The following is a 19,847-nucleotide window of genomic DNA, read 5'->3' as shown; positions in this document are numbered from 1 at the left end:
TGGGCAGATGTAACTTGACAGAGAATCCAATGCCTGCCAAATACCTTGCTTTTTCTGTCATTCCTGATAAATGACGCAGCCTGAGTGAAGGAACAGAGATTGGGGCAGGGGCGATTATTTAAGGGAACCTGTTCCCTAAATTTCACCTACGGATTATGAAAAGCATTTCAAGTTATCCCAAAAGGCTTCACCATTTCCGTGTTACTTCTCGGTTAAGGAGGGGAGGTTGGAAAAGCAACACAAAGAATTATTCCCGTTCCCAGGACTTACTAGAGCAGGGACTGAGCAGAGACCAGCTGCTGGGGAATACGGATCTCTCCAGGCAAAGAAAAACAAAGTCGGCAAACGTAAGGAAGTGTTTGCTCAGGTCAGCCAGAGCAATGAGACGGCCAAGATGCTTGTGAGGAGATATAGCAAGGATAAGGCAGGCTCTCAGCTTCTCTTTTATTGCGTGCTCGAGTCTCCAAATCTGCTAAAGACATGACTGCAGGTAACACCAGGAATTGCTATTTGATGGTCACAGTGGTGTTCCCTGGAGGTCTCCATGGTTTGGAGAGGATGCGGGAATACAAGATGATGAGATCAGAGTAGGGAACAAAGTCACCTAATATGTTTTCTAGACACATAACTAGAGTCTGACTGATGTGGCTTTCTGTATTTAATGCACAACTGGTTCTGCCAGCTCGTGGATCCTTGGAGAACACTGACTTTTCAAAGCAGCTGGCTTGACTTTAAAGACATCTGGATCATAATATATAATATGCACAGGAGACCTGAAATGGGGGAAAAAGAATGCGACCTGAAAAAAAATGAACAGAAAATGGAACTATGGTGTTATTCTGTTTTGATTTTTCATAAGTGCCCCATTGTACAGATGAGGACCTGAAGGCTCAGGGAAGTTATAATAACGACCTGTGGTCAAATCCCGATTCATGTATCTGTTAGATTCCAAAGCCCTGGCTCTTTCCACAGAAAGTTAATTCTGGAAAATTTTCAATAATCTGACAATGTTAAAACAAGCCCAGCAGTCCTCTGGTGGCCTAAAAGAAATCAAATTTTTGAAGTTCCCACCTGTAGCACCTTCCCACCAAATAATAACTTTGCCACTGGGGTAGACCCTGACACCTTCACCTTATTCTTCCCTTTCCTTTGTCAATGAACAGAGAAAGAGCTTCATTTCATTGCTGTTGAACTTTATTTCTTTAAAAGGCAAAACACATCATAAAAATATAAAAAGATTATATAAGAATGGACACATCCCCAGTTCCCCGAGCTGAAGGAAGACTTCTACGATACTTTCAGCTTCTCCTAGGTTTTCCTGACGATGCTTACAAGGGGGATCAGGCATTATCTCATAAAGGAAACAATATGAACTGAGATTCAGGCAAGTTAAGAAATCTAAAAAGTAAACAGGAATTAGAGTCCCTTTCTTCTTTGTTGAATGTATTATTTATTTCAAGTAGGTCATGAACACACATGATGCAAAGATATGGAAAAACACAAAAGCTCTATTTAGTAAAAAAGTAAATCTTGCTCCCATCCCAGTTCCCTCGGGCTCCCCAAAAGCAAACATTGTTACTAGCCTCTTGCATACTCTTCTGAGATATTATAGGCACACGCAAGCAAACATATGGCACATACCTGTTTTCTTAGAACATTCTTAGCATCGTGTGCTCTGTTATGTACTTGTATTACTTAACAATATGTTAGATAAATAATCCCATATCCATCCTTACAGAGTTGTTTCCTAGATTAAGTTTCAGTACTCGTCCACGAACCCTTTAACTGCTATCTTATATTTATGGTAAGACCATAGATTTGTCACAATTAATATAACAAGTGATGTTTTTGAACATTTCTTGTATTTCTATGATTATTTTCTTTGGTCTTATTAGGTTAATTTTTCCCCCTCCCTCACACCCCCAGCTTTCCTGTCCCATCTTAGTGATAAATTTGACATACCTTTTATTTGGATTGGCTAGTTCTTGAATTCTGGGAGATAGTTTGCAATGGATAGCGGCATAAGATACTGGCCAGTGGGCATCACGGTCAGGTCGATAATCTCGATGAAGAGGCCTGGCCTTAGCTAGAGCTATTATTCGAGGGGTAGGTTTGTATAGCAAGGCAGCACGGGATATCTATAGTAGAAGAACAAGATACGAAAATAGATCCCAATTTTCCCATCTCCCTCTCTTTACAATGATGGCCCGAACTGAATCACCATCCAGGATTCTTTCCTGGATCACTGTAGCAGACTCCTCATTAGTCTCCTGTTTCCATTTTTGCTCTGTACGATCTAGCCTTCACATACCAATTACTGACGGAGAGAATGAGCATTTTAATGAGAGCATTCCATGAGCCAGACAGTGTTCTAAGTGGGGCACCTACATCATTCCAACTGAATCATCATAATAACCCTATGAGGTATGTACTTTCTGAAGCCCAAGTCAGATTATGTCACTCTCAGGGTCCAGAACCTTCCAACGGTTTCCCATTTTGCTGTGAATAATATTTAGACTCCTTACTGTGGCCTAGAAGGCCCCACGTGATCTGACTGCTATCCCATTCCTCTGACCTCATCTCCCTCCCCTCCCCACCTTCATCACGATGAGCCTTGCCACACAAGGCCCCTCAGGCCCAGCCCTTTCCACCTTGGGACTTTTGCACCTGCTAGCTCTTCTGCTTGAAATCCTCTTCCCTCAACCGTGTCATGGCTGCCTCTTCCTCATTCAAGTCTCTAGACTCAAACATCACAGTTTCAAGGACACCCTCACCATCCAAAATATATCAACCTTTCTGATAACCCTCCTCTACAGAACACTTACTCAATCTTCTTCTTTTTCTTTTTTTAAAGATTTTATTTATTTATTTGACAGAGATCACAAGTAGGCAGAGAGGCAGGCAGGGAGAGAGGAGGAAGCAGGCTCCCTGCTGAGCAGAGAGCCTGATGCAGGGCTCAATCCCAGGACCCTGGGATAATGACCTGAGCCGAAGGCAGAGGCTTTAACCCACTGAGCCACTCAGGCGCCCCTCAATCTTCTTTATAGTACATACCAACACCCCACTTTGTGCACTTATCTCTTTGTTAGTATGTTTATTGTCTGCTTCTCCCCATTAGAATTTAAACTTCTTGAAAGAGGTACATGTTTGCCAAAAGCTAGAGTAAGTGCATAACTGGTGTGGAATATATGTTGATTGACTGACTGATCAACTCCTTCTGCTCTTACTTTGAAAATCACACCTGCCAGGTTGCCTTTCTCTTATGTTGCTTTATCGGTGAAATTGGAAGGATGACATATAGCTCCTGGTCTCTCTCTCTTAAATGCTCACTCGAAAGAATCACGATGGATAAAAACACCCCCTCCGCAGCCCTGAAAGTACTATTTTGCATTGGTACAGACTTGTTTTGGGTTCTAAGAGTATGATTATCCACAGTGGTATCACTTTTTTAAAAGATTTTTTCATAAACTCCCAAACAAACCTAGCAACCAAAGAAAACAACTGTAGCCCCATTTTGTACACCAAAAAACTGAAAATAAAGTGATTTGTCCAAGGGCCACAAGGCAAGTCATTTTAGCAAACTCAAGACGCTTTCCTGAGGGGTTTTGAATCCCAGGCTAGTTTTCTTTCCTAACAGAATTGCATATTATATCCTCAGTTCTCAGAGGGTAAAATTTATCCAACCTCCTTGGCAACATGGTCACTAGATACTTACTGAAAATTAAGTGGGGACTGGGCACCAAGTTGGCACTATAATGAATAGAGGGGAGTGTCAAGGAGAAAGAGGGAGGGAAGCCACTGAGTGTGCTAGGCTCTATGCTGAGCACCAACGCCTTCTCAATGATTTCAGTGGGAACTGTTACCATTATAATCTCTTTGCTCACCTTGCTCCACTCAGCTTCAAGGTCATCCCCACTTCAAGATTTTGTCACGTGCTCTTCCCTTTACTAGAATATTCTTTTCTCAGACTTTCACCTAGCTGACTCCTTCTTGTCACTCAGATTTCACACCAGATAGTCCTTCCTTAGAGAGGCTTTCCCTGACTACCATATATAAAGTAGCTTATTCCTCATCCTCACCCATAGTCAATCATTTCCTACTTTATTTTCTTCATCGCACTTATAATACCTGACCTTATCTGTTTACTTATTTTACTTATTTTCCCTCCATCTTGTTCACTGGGAATGGTAGCTGGCATACAGTAGGCCCTCAAATATTTGAATGAATAAATAAGGTTCAGGAACACTGTCACAACATCACAGAGCTAGTGGTGAGGCTAGAATCTGAACTCAGCTCTTACAGATTCTAAAGCCCATGCTCTTTGCCCTCTATCCTCAGTCTCTCGACATACTTCCAGCTAGGTCTTCTTCATGCCACGGACCACTCTTTCAAGACTATCTTTCCCAATGACTTTGGCCTTTGCCCTATAGTAGCAAAATAACACGGGAGAAACAACCAAAAAATGAAGTGAAGGATGCCAAGGCAGTGGTGGCTTACAGGACGGATGGGCAGTTCACTTTGTTCTCTTTCAAAGCACAGACCCTCTATCTTGATCCTTGGATGGGCAAGGTCTATAGTTCTTGGAGTTGCAACAGCAGTCAGGGCAGGAACTGAAATCTCGGTTCCAATCTAGGGGAGAAAAATAAAATAGGGTCTGTAAGTATTAAATCATAAATACCATCTCCATCAAGGTTCCAAAGAACTGTCTGACCTCTGGACCAGACTTCTCAACAAATCCTGCAGAAAAGATGAGAGTCTTGCAGTAACCCATGGTCATAGCTAAGAGGATCAATTTCCATCTTTCTCAAACTAGGTTGTATGAATTTCAACCCAGCTTTTCAGGAACTTACTGTTAAACTAAAGATGGGGAGGAAATGGCAACATTACTTATTGACTAAGAGATAAACAGTAATGCTGATTTGTGGAATGAAAACTCAGCCAAGAGGATAGGCTCAGGCCTGCTACATGAGAACACCATAAAAGGGAGAGCTCTGTTTTGTTCTTAACTATTTTTGGCCTTTGGAAACTGGGACTCAAAACTGGGACCCAAAGAAAAACAACTGTAGCCCCGTTTTGTATACCAAAAAACTGAAAATAAAGTGATTTGTCCAAGGGCCACATATTACCACAAATCCCCATATTAAATCCCCGTATTAAAATGAACTCAAATGGTTCTCTTCTAATTGGAACAGGTAAGAAAAAGAAACCAAAGCCAAGAGGAAGTAAGGCAGAATCACATTCTCCATAGACAATGCTGTGCTAGTCCCCCAAGTCATTTCTAACTATCTGAATTGTGGAAATGTACTCAACTTATATGGTCTTCTATTTCAATTACGAGTATTTCAAACTCAAAACTTACCAAAAGACTTTAAGAGGGAATATAATCAATAACTGGAAATAAAACAGGATTTTTACTGTGGGCAGAAAAACAACATACAAGGTATGTTGCGAATCTCTTTTTGTGTTAAGACAATGATGATACTAATGCTGACAGTGTTTTACACGTACTAATTCATTTATTCTTCACCTAGGGTATCATTTTTATTTGTATTTCACTCATGGAGAAACTAAGGTACTATATGAAGTTCAGAAATTTATTTAAGTTTTTATTGTGAATAGGTTGCACAGCTGGGATTCAAACCTAAGGTCTTATTTGTCTGCACAATTCCATGATAAGAAAGTCTTTCTTGGATTTTCCCACTCTTCCTCTGATATCTCTCAATACTTTATTTATTCTCTTTTATGAGTACCAAATAATCTTAATTATTTACCTATAGGTCTATGGTTTCTTCTAAATTGAAATTTACTTTAAGGAAAGGAACCATTTTGTCATTCTTATTGTATCCTGTATTATATAACTGATTAAGAACTATGTGCTTAATGAATTGAGTAAATGATTGATTTATTTCCTTTTTTATTATAAGCCTTAATTGAAAATAGCAGTTGTCATATATTTCTTTGATTTTTCCAGAGCCTATTGGAGACAAAGCTTTATTCACCAGAAATGATTAATTAGTACTTCTAGTTAATATAGACACTAAGCCCAGACTGCTTCAGTGATAAATTCTATCAAATATTTAAGAGGAAGAAATAATATAAATTTATATTAACCTACAAAGAATAAGAAATACTACTAATCTATGGTGATAGGATTCTGGAAGTGGTTGGCTCTAGACAGGGATAGAGTGGGATTAACCAGAAACAGGAGGAAATTTTGGGGGATAATGTTTTGTATCTTGATTGAGGTCATTATTGAATGGATATATACATTTGTTAAAAGCTCACTAAACTATACACTTAAGATCTATGCATTTTATATAAATTATAACTCCAGAATTTTAAAATATAAGCTGGGAAAAATACATATCTATATGGTGAAGAATATCTCTAATATGTAAAGAACTGTTATGAATCAATAAAAAATATACAGACCACTAGAAAAATAAATACAGCCATGAATAGACAAAAGTTTACAAAAGGAAACTACACAGGTAAATAAGTGTTGGGAACTATTGAATTTATTAGCAATCTGAGAAGTTGAAGAGTTTTATTAATGAGATAGCATTTTTAATTTGTATTTAAATATTTAATATTTAATAAAATAAATAATATCTAATGTTGCCAAGAATGCAGTGTGAAAGTCAGCCCAAATAATCCAAGTGAATATATAAATCAAAATCACTTTTGTTGGAACATATTTTGGGATAATATATGAATCACCTCAAAAATATTCATACCCTTCATCTGGTAACGTTACTTCTCAAATTTTTGTTCTCAGAAAATAACCAGATTGAGAATGATGGGGGAGGGACACACTGGTAAAATGACCTTATAAATTAGGACAGTAAGTTAGACAAAGCCACGTGAGATATGCAGAGTACAGGTGGTCAATACTCAAAGGTATCTGCTAAATATAAAGTAAGTCTTCAAAGGCAAAATCTCTTGAGTCAAAGATTTTAAAAATCTACACAGGTCTATCAGTCTGAATAGGAGCTGTGGACATCTGTAAATAGAGAGAGAATGATGGATAGCAACTAAGTGAGCTAGGAAACCAACCTTTTTTAAAAAGCGTTGCAGTCTCTGTCAAAGTCACCATAAGAAGAGACAATATGACATTCACAGAGGTTGAAAGACCTTCTACAGGGGCGCCTGGGTGGCTCAGTCAGTTAAACATCTGCCTTCAGCTCAGATCATGATCCTGGAGTTCTGGAATCGAGCCCCACATCAGGCTCCCTGCTCAGCTGGGAGCCTGCTTCTCCCTCCCTCCTGCTCATTCTCTCTCTCTTGAACTGTCTCTCAAATAATTAAATCTTGAAAAAAAAAGACTTTCTACAGTTCATCCATCCAAAGTCTCTGGTGACAAGTAACCTAAGGTACCTATGAGAGTAACTTGGCTTCCTTCATGGGCATGTGTATTTTAAAACACTGGAAGATTCAGCATTAACTGTAAAAAAGTTAAGAGAATTTAAGTAATAGGATTAATACTTTGTATTAAGAATTGCAGGCGCCTAGGTGGCTCAGTGGGTTAAACCTCTGCCTTCAGCTCAGGTCATGGTCTCGGGGTCCTGGGATGGAGCCCCGCAGCAGCCTCTCTGCTCAGCAGGGAGCCTGCTTCCCCCTCTCTCTCTCTGCCTGCCTCTCTGACTACTTGTGATCTCTGTCTGTCAAATAAATAAATAAAAAATCTTAAAAAAAAAAAAGAGTAAGTTGTGCAATGGAGGACTTGGGTGTCTCAGTTGGTCGAGCATCTGACTCTTGATTTTGGCTCAGGTCATGAGTTGGAGTTGTGAGATGGAGCTCTGTGTCGAGTTCTGTGTTTTGCAAGAAGTCTGCTTAAGATTCTCTCTCTCTCCCTCTTTTTGCCCCTTCCCCATGCTCTGTCTCTCTCTCAAATAAATAAATAAATCTTAAAAAAAAAAAGAAAAGAGTAAGTGTGTGCAAGAATTGAGGAAATTTGGACATGGACCATGGAGTAGATATAGTATTTATTAAACTTCCTGATTTTGATAATAATTCTGTGGTTACATAAGATGATGATCTTGTTCTTAAGAAATACACACTGAAATATTTAGGAAAATGGGTGTATGATGTCTGTACCTCTCAAAAATGATTCAGAAAAAATTAAATACACCCACAAACATACATTCATACACACACCCCATATGGAGGAGAGAAAATGATACAACAAATGGAACAAAATGTTAATTCTTACATTTTTTCAGTAAATTAGAAATTGTTATTAAAATAAAAAGTATGTTTATATTATTAAAATTAAAAGCATATGCATGGCGGGCGCCTGGCTGCCTCAGTCAGTGGAGCACATGACTCTTGATCTTGGGGTCCTGGGTCCTGGGTTCAAGCCCCACATCGGGCTCTCTGCTCAGCAGGGAGTCTGCTTCCTCCTCTCTCTCTGCCTGCCTCTCTGCCTACTTGTGATTTCTCTCTGTCAAATAAATAAATAAAATCTTTAAAAAAAAAAAGAAATGTGAAAAACAATCTGAGGGCTTTGAAGGGGCTGGGGGGTGGGAGGTTGGGGGAACCAGGTGGTGGGTATTAGAGAGGACACGGATTGCATGGAGCACTGGGTGTGGTGCAAAAACAATGAATACTGTTATGCTGAAAATAAAAAAAAAATAATTAAGGTAATTTAAAAAAAAATAAATCAAATTAAAATATTAATAAATATAATTTTAATTATTTGAAGGTATTTGATTATGCTTAGAAACCAAATCAAACATTATTCAGGACTCTTCAAGGTCATTGTTAGGACTGCTAGAATTATAAACAGTCATAAAACTTGCAAGCTAAATCTAAAAACCTAAGAAAGAAACAGATTTTTAATTTAAAGTTTTAAAGATGGACTATTAATTATTTAAATCAAGAGCATACTTCTGAACAGTCTATTCCATATACAAAAATCGTGCTCAAGGATACCAAGGTTTTTTTCTTAAATTTTCTGCCACCTCTCGTTGAGAGGTGGGGTTTGTATCCCTGTCCCCTTGACTCTGGCCAGACTTGTAACTGCATCAATCAACAGAATATGACTGCAGTGACATTATGTGACTTCCGAGGCCAAATCATAAAACAACAACAACAACAACAACAACAACAACAAAAAACATGCAGCTGCCACCTAGTTCTTTTGGAATGCTCACCCTTGAAATACTCCATTTTGGGATACTACTTCTCAGAATAAAGCTGCTATGCTGAAAAAAGTCTAAGCCACATGGAAAGGCCCCAGAAGATGTTTCTGTGAATATTCCCAACTGAGTCTAGCCTTTAAGTCACATCAGCCTCCACCCCACATACAGATGCTGTCATGGTCAGAGTGTTTATGTCCCCCTCAAATTCATATGTTGAAGTCCTTACTCAATGTGATAATATTAGGCCTTTGGGAGATAACTAGGTTTAGATGAGGTGATCAGAATAGAACCCTCTTGTGGGATTGGAGTCCTTATCAGAAGAGAGGTACGAACTCTTTCTCTGTGCAAATACAAAGAAGTCATGTGAGAGCACACAGCAAGATGGTGGCTGTCTGCAAACCAGGAAGAGGAGGACCTTCACCAAGACAAGAATCTGGTGACACCTTGATCCTGGACTTGTTGGTCTCCAGAACTGTGAGAAATAAATGTCTTTCAAGCCACCCAGTCTCTCGTATTTTGTTATAGCAGCTCTAGCTGACCAAGGTAGGTGTGAAGGAACTTCCAGCCCTCTACCATTTCAGACAACCAAGCCATTAGAGATATCCCAGCTGAGAGATTTCTAACTCATAAAATCCTTGAGTATAATAGAATGCTTATTGTTTTACACCACTAAGTTTGGGGGTGCATTGGTAGAAAGTAACAGATAGCCAAATCACAACTTTAAGAACTGGTTCTCTGTGTTGATTCTAGATTATCTGGAATTTGTTTTCTGAGCTGACTGGATTTAAAGGTATTAATGATCCTACTGCCAGTAGTGAAAGAAAAAAAAAATACTAGTAGTCCACAGCATGCTGTAGCAAAACAAAAAACAAGGCTTCAGGTGACCAAGCAGGGGCTGCCAGAAATTATTTTAGTGAAATAAAGGAGTATAATGGGATTATTTGGTTTTATTTAATTTATTTATTCGTCAGAGAACGAGGGAGAGCACAAGCAGGGGGAGCAGCAGGCAGAGGGAGAAAGAAGCAGGTCCTCCACTGAGCAGGGAGCCCAATATGGGACTCGATCCCAGGACTCTGGGATCATGACCTGAGCTGAAGGCAGACGCTTAGCCAACAGAGCCACCCTGGCATCCTTAGCTGGTTGTTTCGAAGCACGCTAGAGAAAAGTCAGTTAAGAAATGACTGGCTCAGGCCTTGAAGTTCCCACCTTAATGTCTGAGTAAGGGACCAGAAAGTTTCTGTAATTTCCCTAAAAAATACCCTTATATTCCATGGCCCATAGGGCTGAAAATTCTGAAAACCGAACTCACAATCTAATTCTGTGAGTGGGTTAATTGCAGTGCAAACTGAATTACCAAATTTGTATGGTCTCCTGTGTTAAAGTTAGAGCAACAGTTGGAAAGGAATAGGACCTTGAAAATTGGAATAGGGATATATGATCATATTCCAACAAAGCTAGGGACTTTAAGCCCCTAAATACTCCTGAGCCTTCCTTACTAATACAATTAGCCATTTTTCCCCTTCCTGAAGGGTTTAGGGTCCCCTTGCCTGAAGAACCTATAATAGGTTCCCCTGAAGTAGATTCCTTCCAGGTAACTACTGACCTATCCCTACTATCTCTCACTGCTTCTAGATTTATAACCAGACCCAAGTTCCAACAGCCAAAAGAGCCTTCCAAAGACTTCTCTATCAGCTTCCATACTTGCTTAAGGTCTAATTCTGCACTGTTGTTCTGCTTCTCTGATCAAATCCTAGGTGACACAGTAGCATAGAGGAGGTAGTCAGAAAGTTCATTTGATGAGAGGAGAAAATAGAAAGGGAGAAAAGTAAAATATACCTAGAAATAAGAGGAGAGCATGTTACAGTTATAAACGTGTTTTTACAAAATCAATTAGGAAGTGTTTCACATGGACCCACTTACCTTTTTTGGAGGAACATAGTTTGGATTTGTGGTTTTGGCTATAGAGAGTTGTAATATCCGGGCAGAAGGATAAGAGATTTGAAGAGAATCTCTTGTTAAGTAATCACTGTAGGGCCTATATGCAAATGAACATGAAATATTAAAATCATTGGAGGAAAAATAACTGCATTTTTTCATTGCTGTACTCAACCTCTGATCAATTATGTATAATTTTTCCTATTTCATAAAACTTTTCCCCCATAATCATTACCATAATCTGCCATATTGGTATTTTGTAAAAATTTTTTTTTACTATGATCCACATTAAGACGTTATACTGTGATACAGTACATGTAAATCTGTGTGTGTGTGTGTGTGTGTGCGTGCATGTATCTAAAACAAAATTATTATGAAACAATGCTTGCTCTGAGCAAGGTATTCAGATTTTTAAAATTTCATTTAAAAAAAAAACTGGAATCAGTTTCATGATACCCTGATGGATGGAGACTTGCAGTTTAAAAAACACTTCACTTCCTACCAAAACTTTGTATTAAACTGCTGAGATAAAAATTCCAGCTACCACCAAGGACCCCTCTGTGATAGCCAGTCTCCTCTGCAGTGCGGCTTGAGATGGTACTGGTCATAACTCCCAGCAACTCAGCCAATTTTCACAGGCTGTTCCCCACATATTCCTTTCCTGGTACAAAAATCTATCAACCAACAAACCTACAAACCTAATTTGAAAAAAGTTTTTCATAAATAAATATATGATTGCACTCTAGGGGTAGTCTGTTAGTTTTTAAAACTGACACACAATTAACATACCATAGAATTTACCTTTTTAAAGTGTACAACTCAGTGGTTTCTAGCATATTCACAGAGTTGTGTAAATACTGTCACTATCTAAATTCAGAATGTTTTCATCCCCCCAAAGAGAAACCCCATACTGATTAACAGTTCCTCTCCATTACTTCATTCCCTAACCCTGTGTCCCCAGAACCACCAATCTATTTTCTGTTTCTATGGATCTGCCTACTCTGGAAATTTCAAATAAATGGAAACATACAAATATGTAGCCTTCTGTGTCTGGCTTCCTTCACTTAGCATATTTTCAATATTCCTATATCAGCACAGCATTCTTTTTATGGCGGAATAATAGTCCATCAAATGATTTATCACATTTTGTTTATCCATTCATCCATGGTGAACATTTGAGTTGTTTCCACTTTTTGGCAATTATGAAATGCTGCTACGAATATTCAGTACAAAATTTTGTGTGAGTATATACTTTTAATTCTCTTGGGTATATGCCTAGAAATAGAATGCTGATCATAAAACTCTATTCTTAACATTTTGAGGAGCTAGAAAGTGGTTTTCCAATTAAACTGCACATTTTGCATTCCAACCAGCAATATATGATGGTTTCAATTTCTCCACATCCGCACCAATATGTAGTACTTTCTATAAATTATTATTATTATTATTATTGCCATTCTAAAAGGTTTGAAGTAGTATCTTGTCATTTTAATATGTATTTTGAAAATGATTAATGATATTTGGCATCTTCATGTGTGGTTTCTGTTCATCTGTATGTCTTCTTTGGAGAAATATCTATTCAAATCATTTGTCCATTTTCTAAATTATATTGACTTTTTTTGTACAGTTCTAAAAATTATATAGATATAGATATAGATATAGATACATTCTGAATATTAATCTCTTACCAGATATATGATTCTCAAATATTTTCTCCCAATTTGTAGGTTGTCTTTTTACTTTCTTGATAGTGTCCTTTGAGACACAAAAGTTTTTACTTTTGATGGAATCCAATTTATTATTTTTTGTCACTTATTTCTGTTGTCATATCTAAGAAACCATTGCCTAGGTCGCAAAGATTGAGGTCTATGTTTTTTTCTAAGGGTTTTTATAATTTTTTTCTCTTATATTTATAGGTCTGTGATCCATTTTATTTTTTAAGATTTTTAATTTTTTAAATTTTATTATTATTATAATTTTTAGGTAGGCTCCACGCCCAGCATGGACCTGAGATCAAGAGTCTGACACTTAACTGACCGAGCCACCCAGGCACCCCCAAGATATTTTTATTTTTCAGTAATCTCTACACCCAGTGTGGGACTCAAACTCATATCCCTGAGATGAAGAGTCACATGCTCCTCTGACTGAGCCACCGAGGTGCCCTTGTGATCCACTTTAAATTAATTTTGGTGTGGGGGCGCCTGGGTGGCTCAGTGGGTTAAAGACTCTGCCTTCGGCTCAGGTCATGATCTCAGGGTCCTGGAATAGAGCCCCGCATCGGGCTCTCTGCTCAGCGGGGAGTCTGCTTCCTCTTCTCTGCCTGCCTCTCTGCCTACTTGTGATCTCTGTCTGTCAAATAAATAAATAAAATCTTTAAAAAAAATTAATTTTGGTGTGAAGTAGGGGTCTAACTTCATTTGGATGTCCAGTTATCCCAGCACTAATTGTTTAAAAGACCATTCTTCCCCAATTAATTGTCTTTTTTTGGCATTTTTGTCAAAAATAAATTGACCATAAACATAAGGGTTAACTTCTGGACTCTCAGTTCTATCCCATAGATTTACATGTCTATTGTTACGTCAATAACATGCTGTCTTGATTACTGTAACTCTTAAATAAGTTTCCAGGGGCACTAGGATGGCTCAGTTGGTCAAGGATCTGCCTTCGGCTTAGGTCACAATCCCAGGGTCCTGGGATAGTTCCCCACACTGGGGCTCAACGGGGGTCTGCTTCTCCCTCTGCCCCTCCCCTCACTTGTGCCCGTGCTCTCTCTCTAATAAATAAATCTTTAAAAATAAATAAATAAATAAGCAAGCTTTCAAATAAGCTTTCAAGACTGTTTTTTGTTATGCTAGGTCCCTTCCTTTTCTATAAGAAAGAATTAGAATTAGAATTGCCTTGTTAATTTCTACCAAAAATGGCAGCTGGAATATCAACAGGGATTGTACTGAATACGGAGATCAGTCTGGAGAGAGTTACCAGCATAACAAAATTAAGACTTCCAATTCATGAACAGGAAATTTCTTCCCATTCATTTCAGTCTTTGATTCTTTTAACAATGTTTGTAGCCTTCAGTGTACATGCCTTGAACTTCTTCTAAGTATTTTGTTTTTTATTATTTTTAATTTTAGTAAAAAACATATAACATAAAATTTACCACCTTAGCCATCCTTTTTCTTAACATTTTTTATTTGAGAGAAAGAGAGCACAAGTAGGAGGGGGTAGAGGGAGAGAATCTTCAGACTCCCCACTGAGCTCAATTTTACGACCCATGAAATCACGACCTGAGCCAAAATCAAGAGTTGGATGCTTAACGGACTCAGCCACCCAGGGGCCCCCAACTTACCCATTCTTAAGTATTAAGTGCATTCACATTGTTGAACAACCCTTCTGCAGAACTCTTCATCTTGTGAAACTCTGTAGTAAACAATTAATTTCCCCTACCCTCTAGTCCCAGCCAGCCATCATCCTACTTTCTTTCTTTACAAATTTGACTACAGTTGCTACCACATATAAATGGAATTGTACAGTATTTGTCTTTTTGTTACTGGCTTATTTCACTTAGCTTAATGTCCTCATGGTCCATCCATGTTGGAGCATGTGTCAGAATTTCCTTCCTTTCTAGGACTGAGTAATATGGCATTACATGTATTATAATGTTCTTTTTGGTGCTACTACATATAGAATTGTTTTCTTACCTTCATTTTCAGATTGCTCATTGCTAATGGATATACAATTGTTTTTTTGTATATTGCTCTTAAATTCTGTGCCTTCCTAATTAGAAATAGTTTTACTTTTTCCTTTCCAACCTCAATGCCTTTTACTTCTTTTCCTTGCTTAATTGCTCTAACTAGAATCTCTAGTATGATGCTGAACAGAAATGGAGAGAGCTGATATCCTTGTCTTATTCCTGATCCTAGGGAGAAATCATTCAGTCTTTAACCATTAATTATTATGTTAGCGACGGGCTTTTTGTAGATGCCCTTTATCAGGCTGAGGAAATTCCTTTTTGTACCCAGTTTGTTAAGAATTTTTATCGTGACAGTCTTGTGTTGAATTTTGTCAAATGATTTTTTGACTCTATTGTAAAGTGATCACATGGTTTTGCTTTTCTTATTCTATTAATTTGATGTATTATGTTGATTGTAGTCTGTTGATTCCAACATATTCTTGTATTCCTGGGATAAATTCAACTTGTTTATGAGGCTTTGTTAATTTTATTTCATTCTTTTCTCTTTCTGTTCCTCAGATAGCCTCAATTAACCTATCCTACAGTTTGCTGATTCCTTCTTCCAACTATTCAAGTCTGCTGTTGAGCTCCTCTAGTGAATCAGTTAAAATATATGACACAAAGTCCAAGTTCATATAATATATTTAATGGAGAGCCCTGTGTGTCTTCATTAAACACTTGCTTTTTTTCCCCTTCACGCAGTTCTAACAAGCTTAGTTATCTGTTTCTAATGCACAGAATTGGGGGAAAAAAGAGGCTAGTTAAAATTATGGAAGCAGCCAAATGTCCATCAGTATATGAATGGTTAAAGAAGATGTGGTATATATACGCAATGGAATATTATTCAGTCATAAAAAAGAATGAAATCTTGCCACTTGCAACAACATGGATAGATCTAGAGTATAATGCTAAGTGAAATAAATCAGTCACAGAAAGACAAATACCATATGACTTCTTCCATGTGCAGAATTTAAGAAACAAAGCACATGATAAAGTAAAAAAAAAAGAGAGAGAGAGAGAAATAAAAAACCCAGACTCTTAACTCTTAATAGAGAACACACTGTGATTAACAGAGGAGAGGTGGGTGAGCAGAGGAGTGAAATAGGTGAAGGGGATTACAAGTACACTTATCTTGGTGAACACTAAGTGATATATTAAAGTGCTGAATCACTATATTGTATACCTGAAACTTACATAACACTGTATGCTAACTACACTGGAATTAAAGTTTTCAAAAAGAGGTTAGAGTCCATTCCCCTGACCCCCCCCCCCCCCCCGCAAAAAAGGACAGGAAAACTATAAGCAAATATCTAATAATCTAAAAGCATAGAAGTCAGAATATTTAGTCTAAAGAAAAACTGTGCTTCATCCTTGAACAGCTCCTGGGAGGTTTTCCATATTGAAATATAAGAGTTTATGTTCATAATAAAGATTCAAGCCAATGAACGAATTCAAGCAAAGAAATCTCCTTAGGAAAGTAGGGAAACAACCTAGAAGTACAGGAAGTTCTAGCATTCAAGAAGGTTTCACTTATATGAAACAACAAACTCAGGTCTCTCAAAAAGTGGTGACATATTACTACTGGTTATTTAACCCAAAGATACAAATTGTGATCCAAAGGGGCACCAGGACCCCAATGTTTACAGCAGCACCGTCCACAAAAGCCAAACTATGGAAGAAGCCCAGATGTCCATAGACAGATGAATGGATAAAGAAGATGTGGTCTATGCATACAGTGGAATATTACCCAGCCATCAAAAAACTGATATCTTACCATTTGCACCGACACGGATGGAACTGAGGGTATTATGCTAAGCAAAGTAAGTCAATCAGAGAAAGACAATTATCATATGATCTCACTCATATGAGGAATTTAAGAAATAGAGCAGAGGAACATAGGAGAAGGGAGGGAAAAATAAAACAAGATGAAATCAGAGAGGGAGACAAACCTAAAAGACTCTTAACTACAGCAAACAATTGAGGGCTGCTGGAGGGGAGGTGAGTGGGGGGCTGGGGTAACTGGGTGATGGATATTAAGGAGGGCATGTGATGTAATAAGCACTGGGTATTATGTAAGATTGATGAATCACTGACCTCTACCTCCAAAACCAATAATACATTATGTGTTAATTAACTGAACTTATATTTTAAAAATAAATTCATTTTAAAAAGTTGTGACATTAACAAAGAATTCCTCTGGATTATATATACAGATATATAAGTGTATAAATAAATAAATATAGATCTATAATTATCAAATTATATGTATATTTTAACCAAATCAGATTTTGTTGAACGAACTAATAAGCAAACAAATTTTGTGTGAGGAATTGGGGCTCTTTTGCTGGAGTCTATGACGGAAAAAGACCCAAGTTGTCGGGACGCCTGGGTGGCTCAGTTGGTTAAGCAGCTGCCTTCGGCTCAGGTCATGATCCCAGCGTCCTGGGATCGAGTCCCGCATCGGGCTCCTTACTCATTGGGGAGCCTGCTTCTCCCTCTGCCTCTGCCTGCCATTCTGTCTGCCTGTGCTTGCTCTCTCTCCCTCTCTCTCTCTGAAAAATAAATAAATAAAATCTTTAGAGAAAAAAAAAAAAAAAAAGACCCAAGTTGTCCAGCTTGATCTCTCTATGAATGCAGGAATCTTTTCTAAAATCCATGTAAACTCATCATTCCAGCCTGTGCTTGAATGAGCATTTTCAGGGGTTGGGGTGAAGGTGGCAGTTGACTTCTCCAGATAAACATTTCCATTACTGGAGAGCTGGTCTGAAAGATTTTCCTACACCTAGCTGACACCTGCTGCTCTATAACTTCCTTGTTCTAGATCTAATTCTAGGATCAACACGAAGTAGTTTTATTTTTCCTCCTTCCCTTGTTCAGACACTGACCCTTTCAATATCTGAGCACAGCTACCACTGCTTCCTAGGTCTGTTCTCTAAGCTAAACATGTCATTTCTCTTAACTATATTTCATGCAACATAGTTTCCAGAGGCCTTAGTATTTCACTCAGCTCTTTCTGAATAGTCTCAGATTTATTATCAGTTTCTTAAGGCATAACATCCATAAGTGAACACACACACTTAATGCGTCTTAACTAAAGTACTAGACAGCAGTGCTGTTCCATTAATGCAACTTAACATTTTTCCAACAACCATATCACAATCTTAGCTCCCATGTGGAAGTACCACATAAGCTGTCTTTTAAAGACAAGGAGAAATTCAGCATTCAAAGCAAAGGGAAAAACATCTGAAAAGTCATAGAAACATCAAGTTCTACAAATTGCAAAAATTTATAATGTTTCATTTGCCTATTTCCTTTGAATTGGCTGACAATGCTAAGTTCAGAGTGAATTTTAGTTTCACCACAATTTGAGTCAAATGTAATTACTGGTGGGGCGCCTTGTGGCTCATTCAGTCAAGTGTCTTGACTTCTGATTTCAGCTCAGGTCTGAGGGTCATGAGACTAAGCCCCAAGTCAGGCTCCATTCTGGCCAGGGAGTCTTCCCGAGGTTCTCTCCCTCTCTCTCTGCCTCTGTCCCAACCTGCTCATGCGTGCTGTCTCTCTCTCTCTCTCTAAACAAACAAAACCCACAAATATAATTACTGGTGATGATCCTCTGATTACTGACAAACGCAGCATACAGTTGAGTTTTCACCCTGATCCTCTGAACCACAAGTTGACTTCTAGTTTATGAAACTACATACACTAAAATAAGAAAGATATTGTGAGGTTTAATGAAATTTAATTAGAATTTATGGAGATTATCAAGGTACTCTACCTATTTATTAGATATTCTTTCCTGAATCTGTTGGGCTGTGCCAGCTTCTGGATCCTTTTGGAGGGTCGGCTCAACAGGGCAGGAGAAGGGATCTCCCAAATTACAGACTCTCTACCGCAGCTGTAGTAATATTGAGCCCTGGAAGTTACAGAAGAGAAATGAACTGAGTGAAGCAAGTATGAATTCCAGTAACAGTAATTTCTAATGCTGACCACCAACTCCAGGCCTAGGAGGAGGTATGACATTTTACCCCTTTATTGCTGAGCCATTTTCCACATGGAGAGAAATCAGAAATGGTTGCAGCCCTCAAGCTCCAGGTGGTTTCTAATATCCTATTCCAAAGCGGATTAATTTTCTGTAATAAACTGTGTTCTTTTAAGTGACCAAAAAGAGGGCCTGCGTGGCTCAGTCAGTTAAGTGTCTGCCTTTGGCTGGAGTCATGATCCCAGGCTCCTCCAATCAAGTCCTACACTGGGCTACTGCTTAGTGGGAATCTGCTTCTCTTTCTGGGGTGCCTGGGTGGCTCAGTGGGTTGGGCCTCTGCCTTCGGCTCAGGTCATGATCTCAGGGTCCTGGGATAGAGCCCCGCATCGGGCTTTCTGCTCGGCAGGGAGCCTGCTTCCCTATCTCTCTCTCTGCCTGCCTCTCTGCCTACTTGTGATCTCTCTCTGTCAAATAAATAAATAAAATCTTTAAAAATAAATAAATAAATAAATAACCAAAAAATAACTAATAGAAAAGGAAAATTTGCTCCTTTAAAACCAAATACCTTTTTAGTCTCTCAGAGACAATCACTAGAGTTTGCACAGATATTAAAAGGAAAATTAAAGGCTATATGAACAACTTTATGCAAACACATTTTAAAACTTAGGTGAGGGCGCCTGGGTGGCCTGGGCACCTGGGTTGAGCCTCTGCCTTCAGCTCAGGTCATGATCTCAGGGTCCTGGGATCGAGCCCCAAATCAGGCTCTCTGCTCAGTGGGGAGCCTGCTTCCTCCTCCCTCTCTCTGCCTGCCTCTCTGCCTATGATCTGTCAAATAAACAAAATCTTCAAAAATGAAATTTAAAACTTAGGTGAAATAGATAAAACTCTTTGAGAGACACATACTACCAATGCTCATTCAGAAAGATATAATCTGAAGGGCCCTTGTCACGAGTTTCCTAAGCAATTCCATGGCCTTGCTGCCGCAGCACCGGCTTTGTTTGACCAAGCAGCCTCCAGGCACCTTAAACTGACCTTAGCCCCCATGTCACAAGCACATGCC

At 38.6% G+C, this 19,847-nt stretch overlaps 1 protein-coding gene across 4 annotated transcripts in view; it reads right to left on the bottom strand.

The window, feature by feature from the left end:
* Window positions 1-430: 430 nt before the first annotated feature.
* THEGL (theg spermatid protein like) overlaps window positions 431-19,847 on the bottom strand; it is a 50,818-nt gene continuing 31,401 nt past the window's right edge. For 2 of the 4 annotated variants that reach the window (XM_047719381.1, XM_047719385.1), the window contains 5 exons: window positions 18,584-18,721; window positions 11,064-11,178; window positions 4,498-4,629; window positions 1,963-2,138; window positions 431-773 (listed from right to left, as the gene is read on the bottom strand). In XM_047719381.1, the coding sequence (XP_047575337.1) occupies window positions 659-773; window positions 1,963-2,138; window positions 4,498-4,629; window positions 11,064-11,178; window positions 18,584-18,721 (676 nt within the window). In that variant the 3' untranslated portion in view covers window positions 431-658. Of the gene's footprint in view, window positions 800-1,962; window positions 2,139-4,497; window positions 4,630-11,063; window positions 11,179-18,583; window positions 18,722-19,847 lie in introns of all 4 variants that reach the window. The other 2 variants (XM_047719384.1, XM_047719382.1) reach the window with 2 other exon arrangements.

This window comes from Lutra lutra, chromosome 2, assembly GCF_902655055.1.
Source record: "Lutra lutra chromosome 2, mLutLut1.2, whole genome shotgun sequence".
Lineage (NCBI taxonomy): Eukaryota > Metazoa > Chordata > Mammalia > Carnivora > Mustelidae > Lutra > Lutra lutra.
Note: the sequence above shows the minus strand (reverse complement) of the source record. Positions and strands in the feature narration are given on the sequence as shown.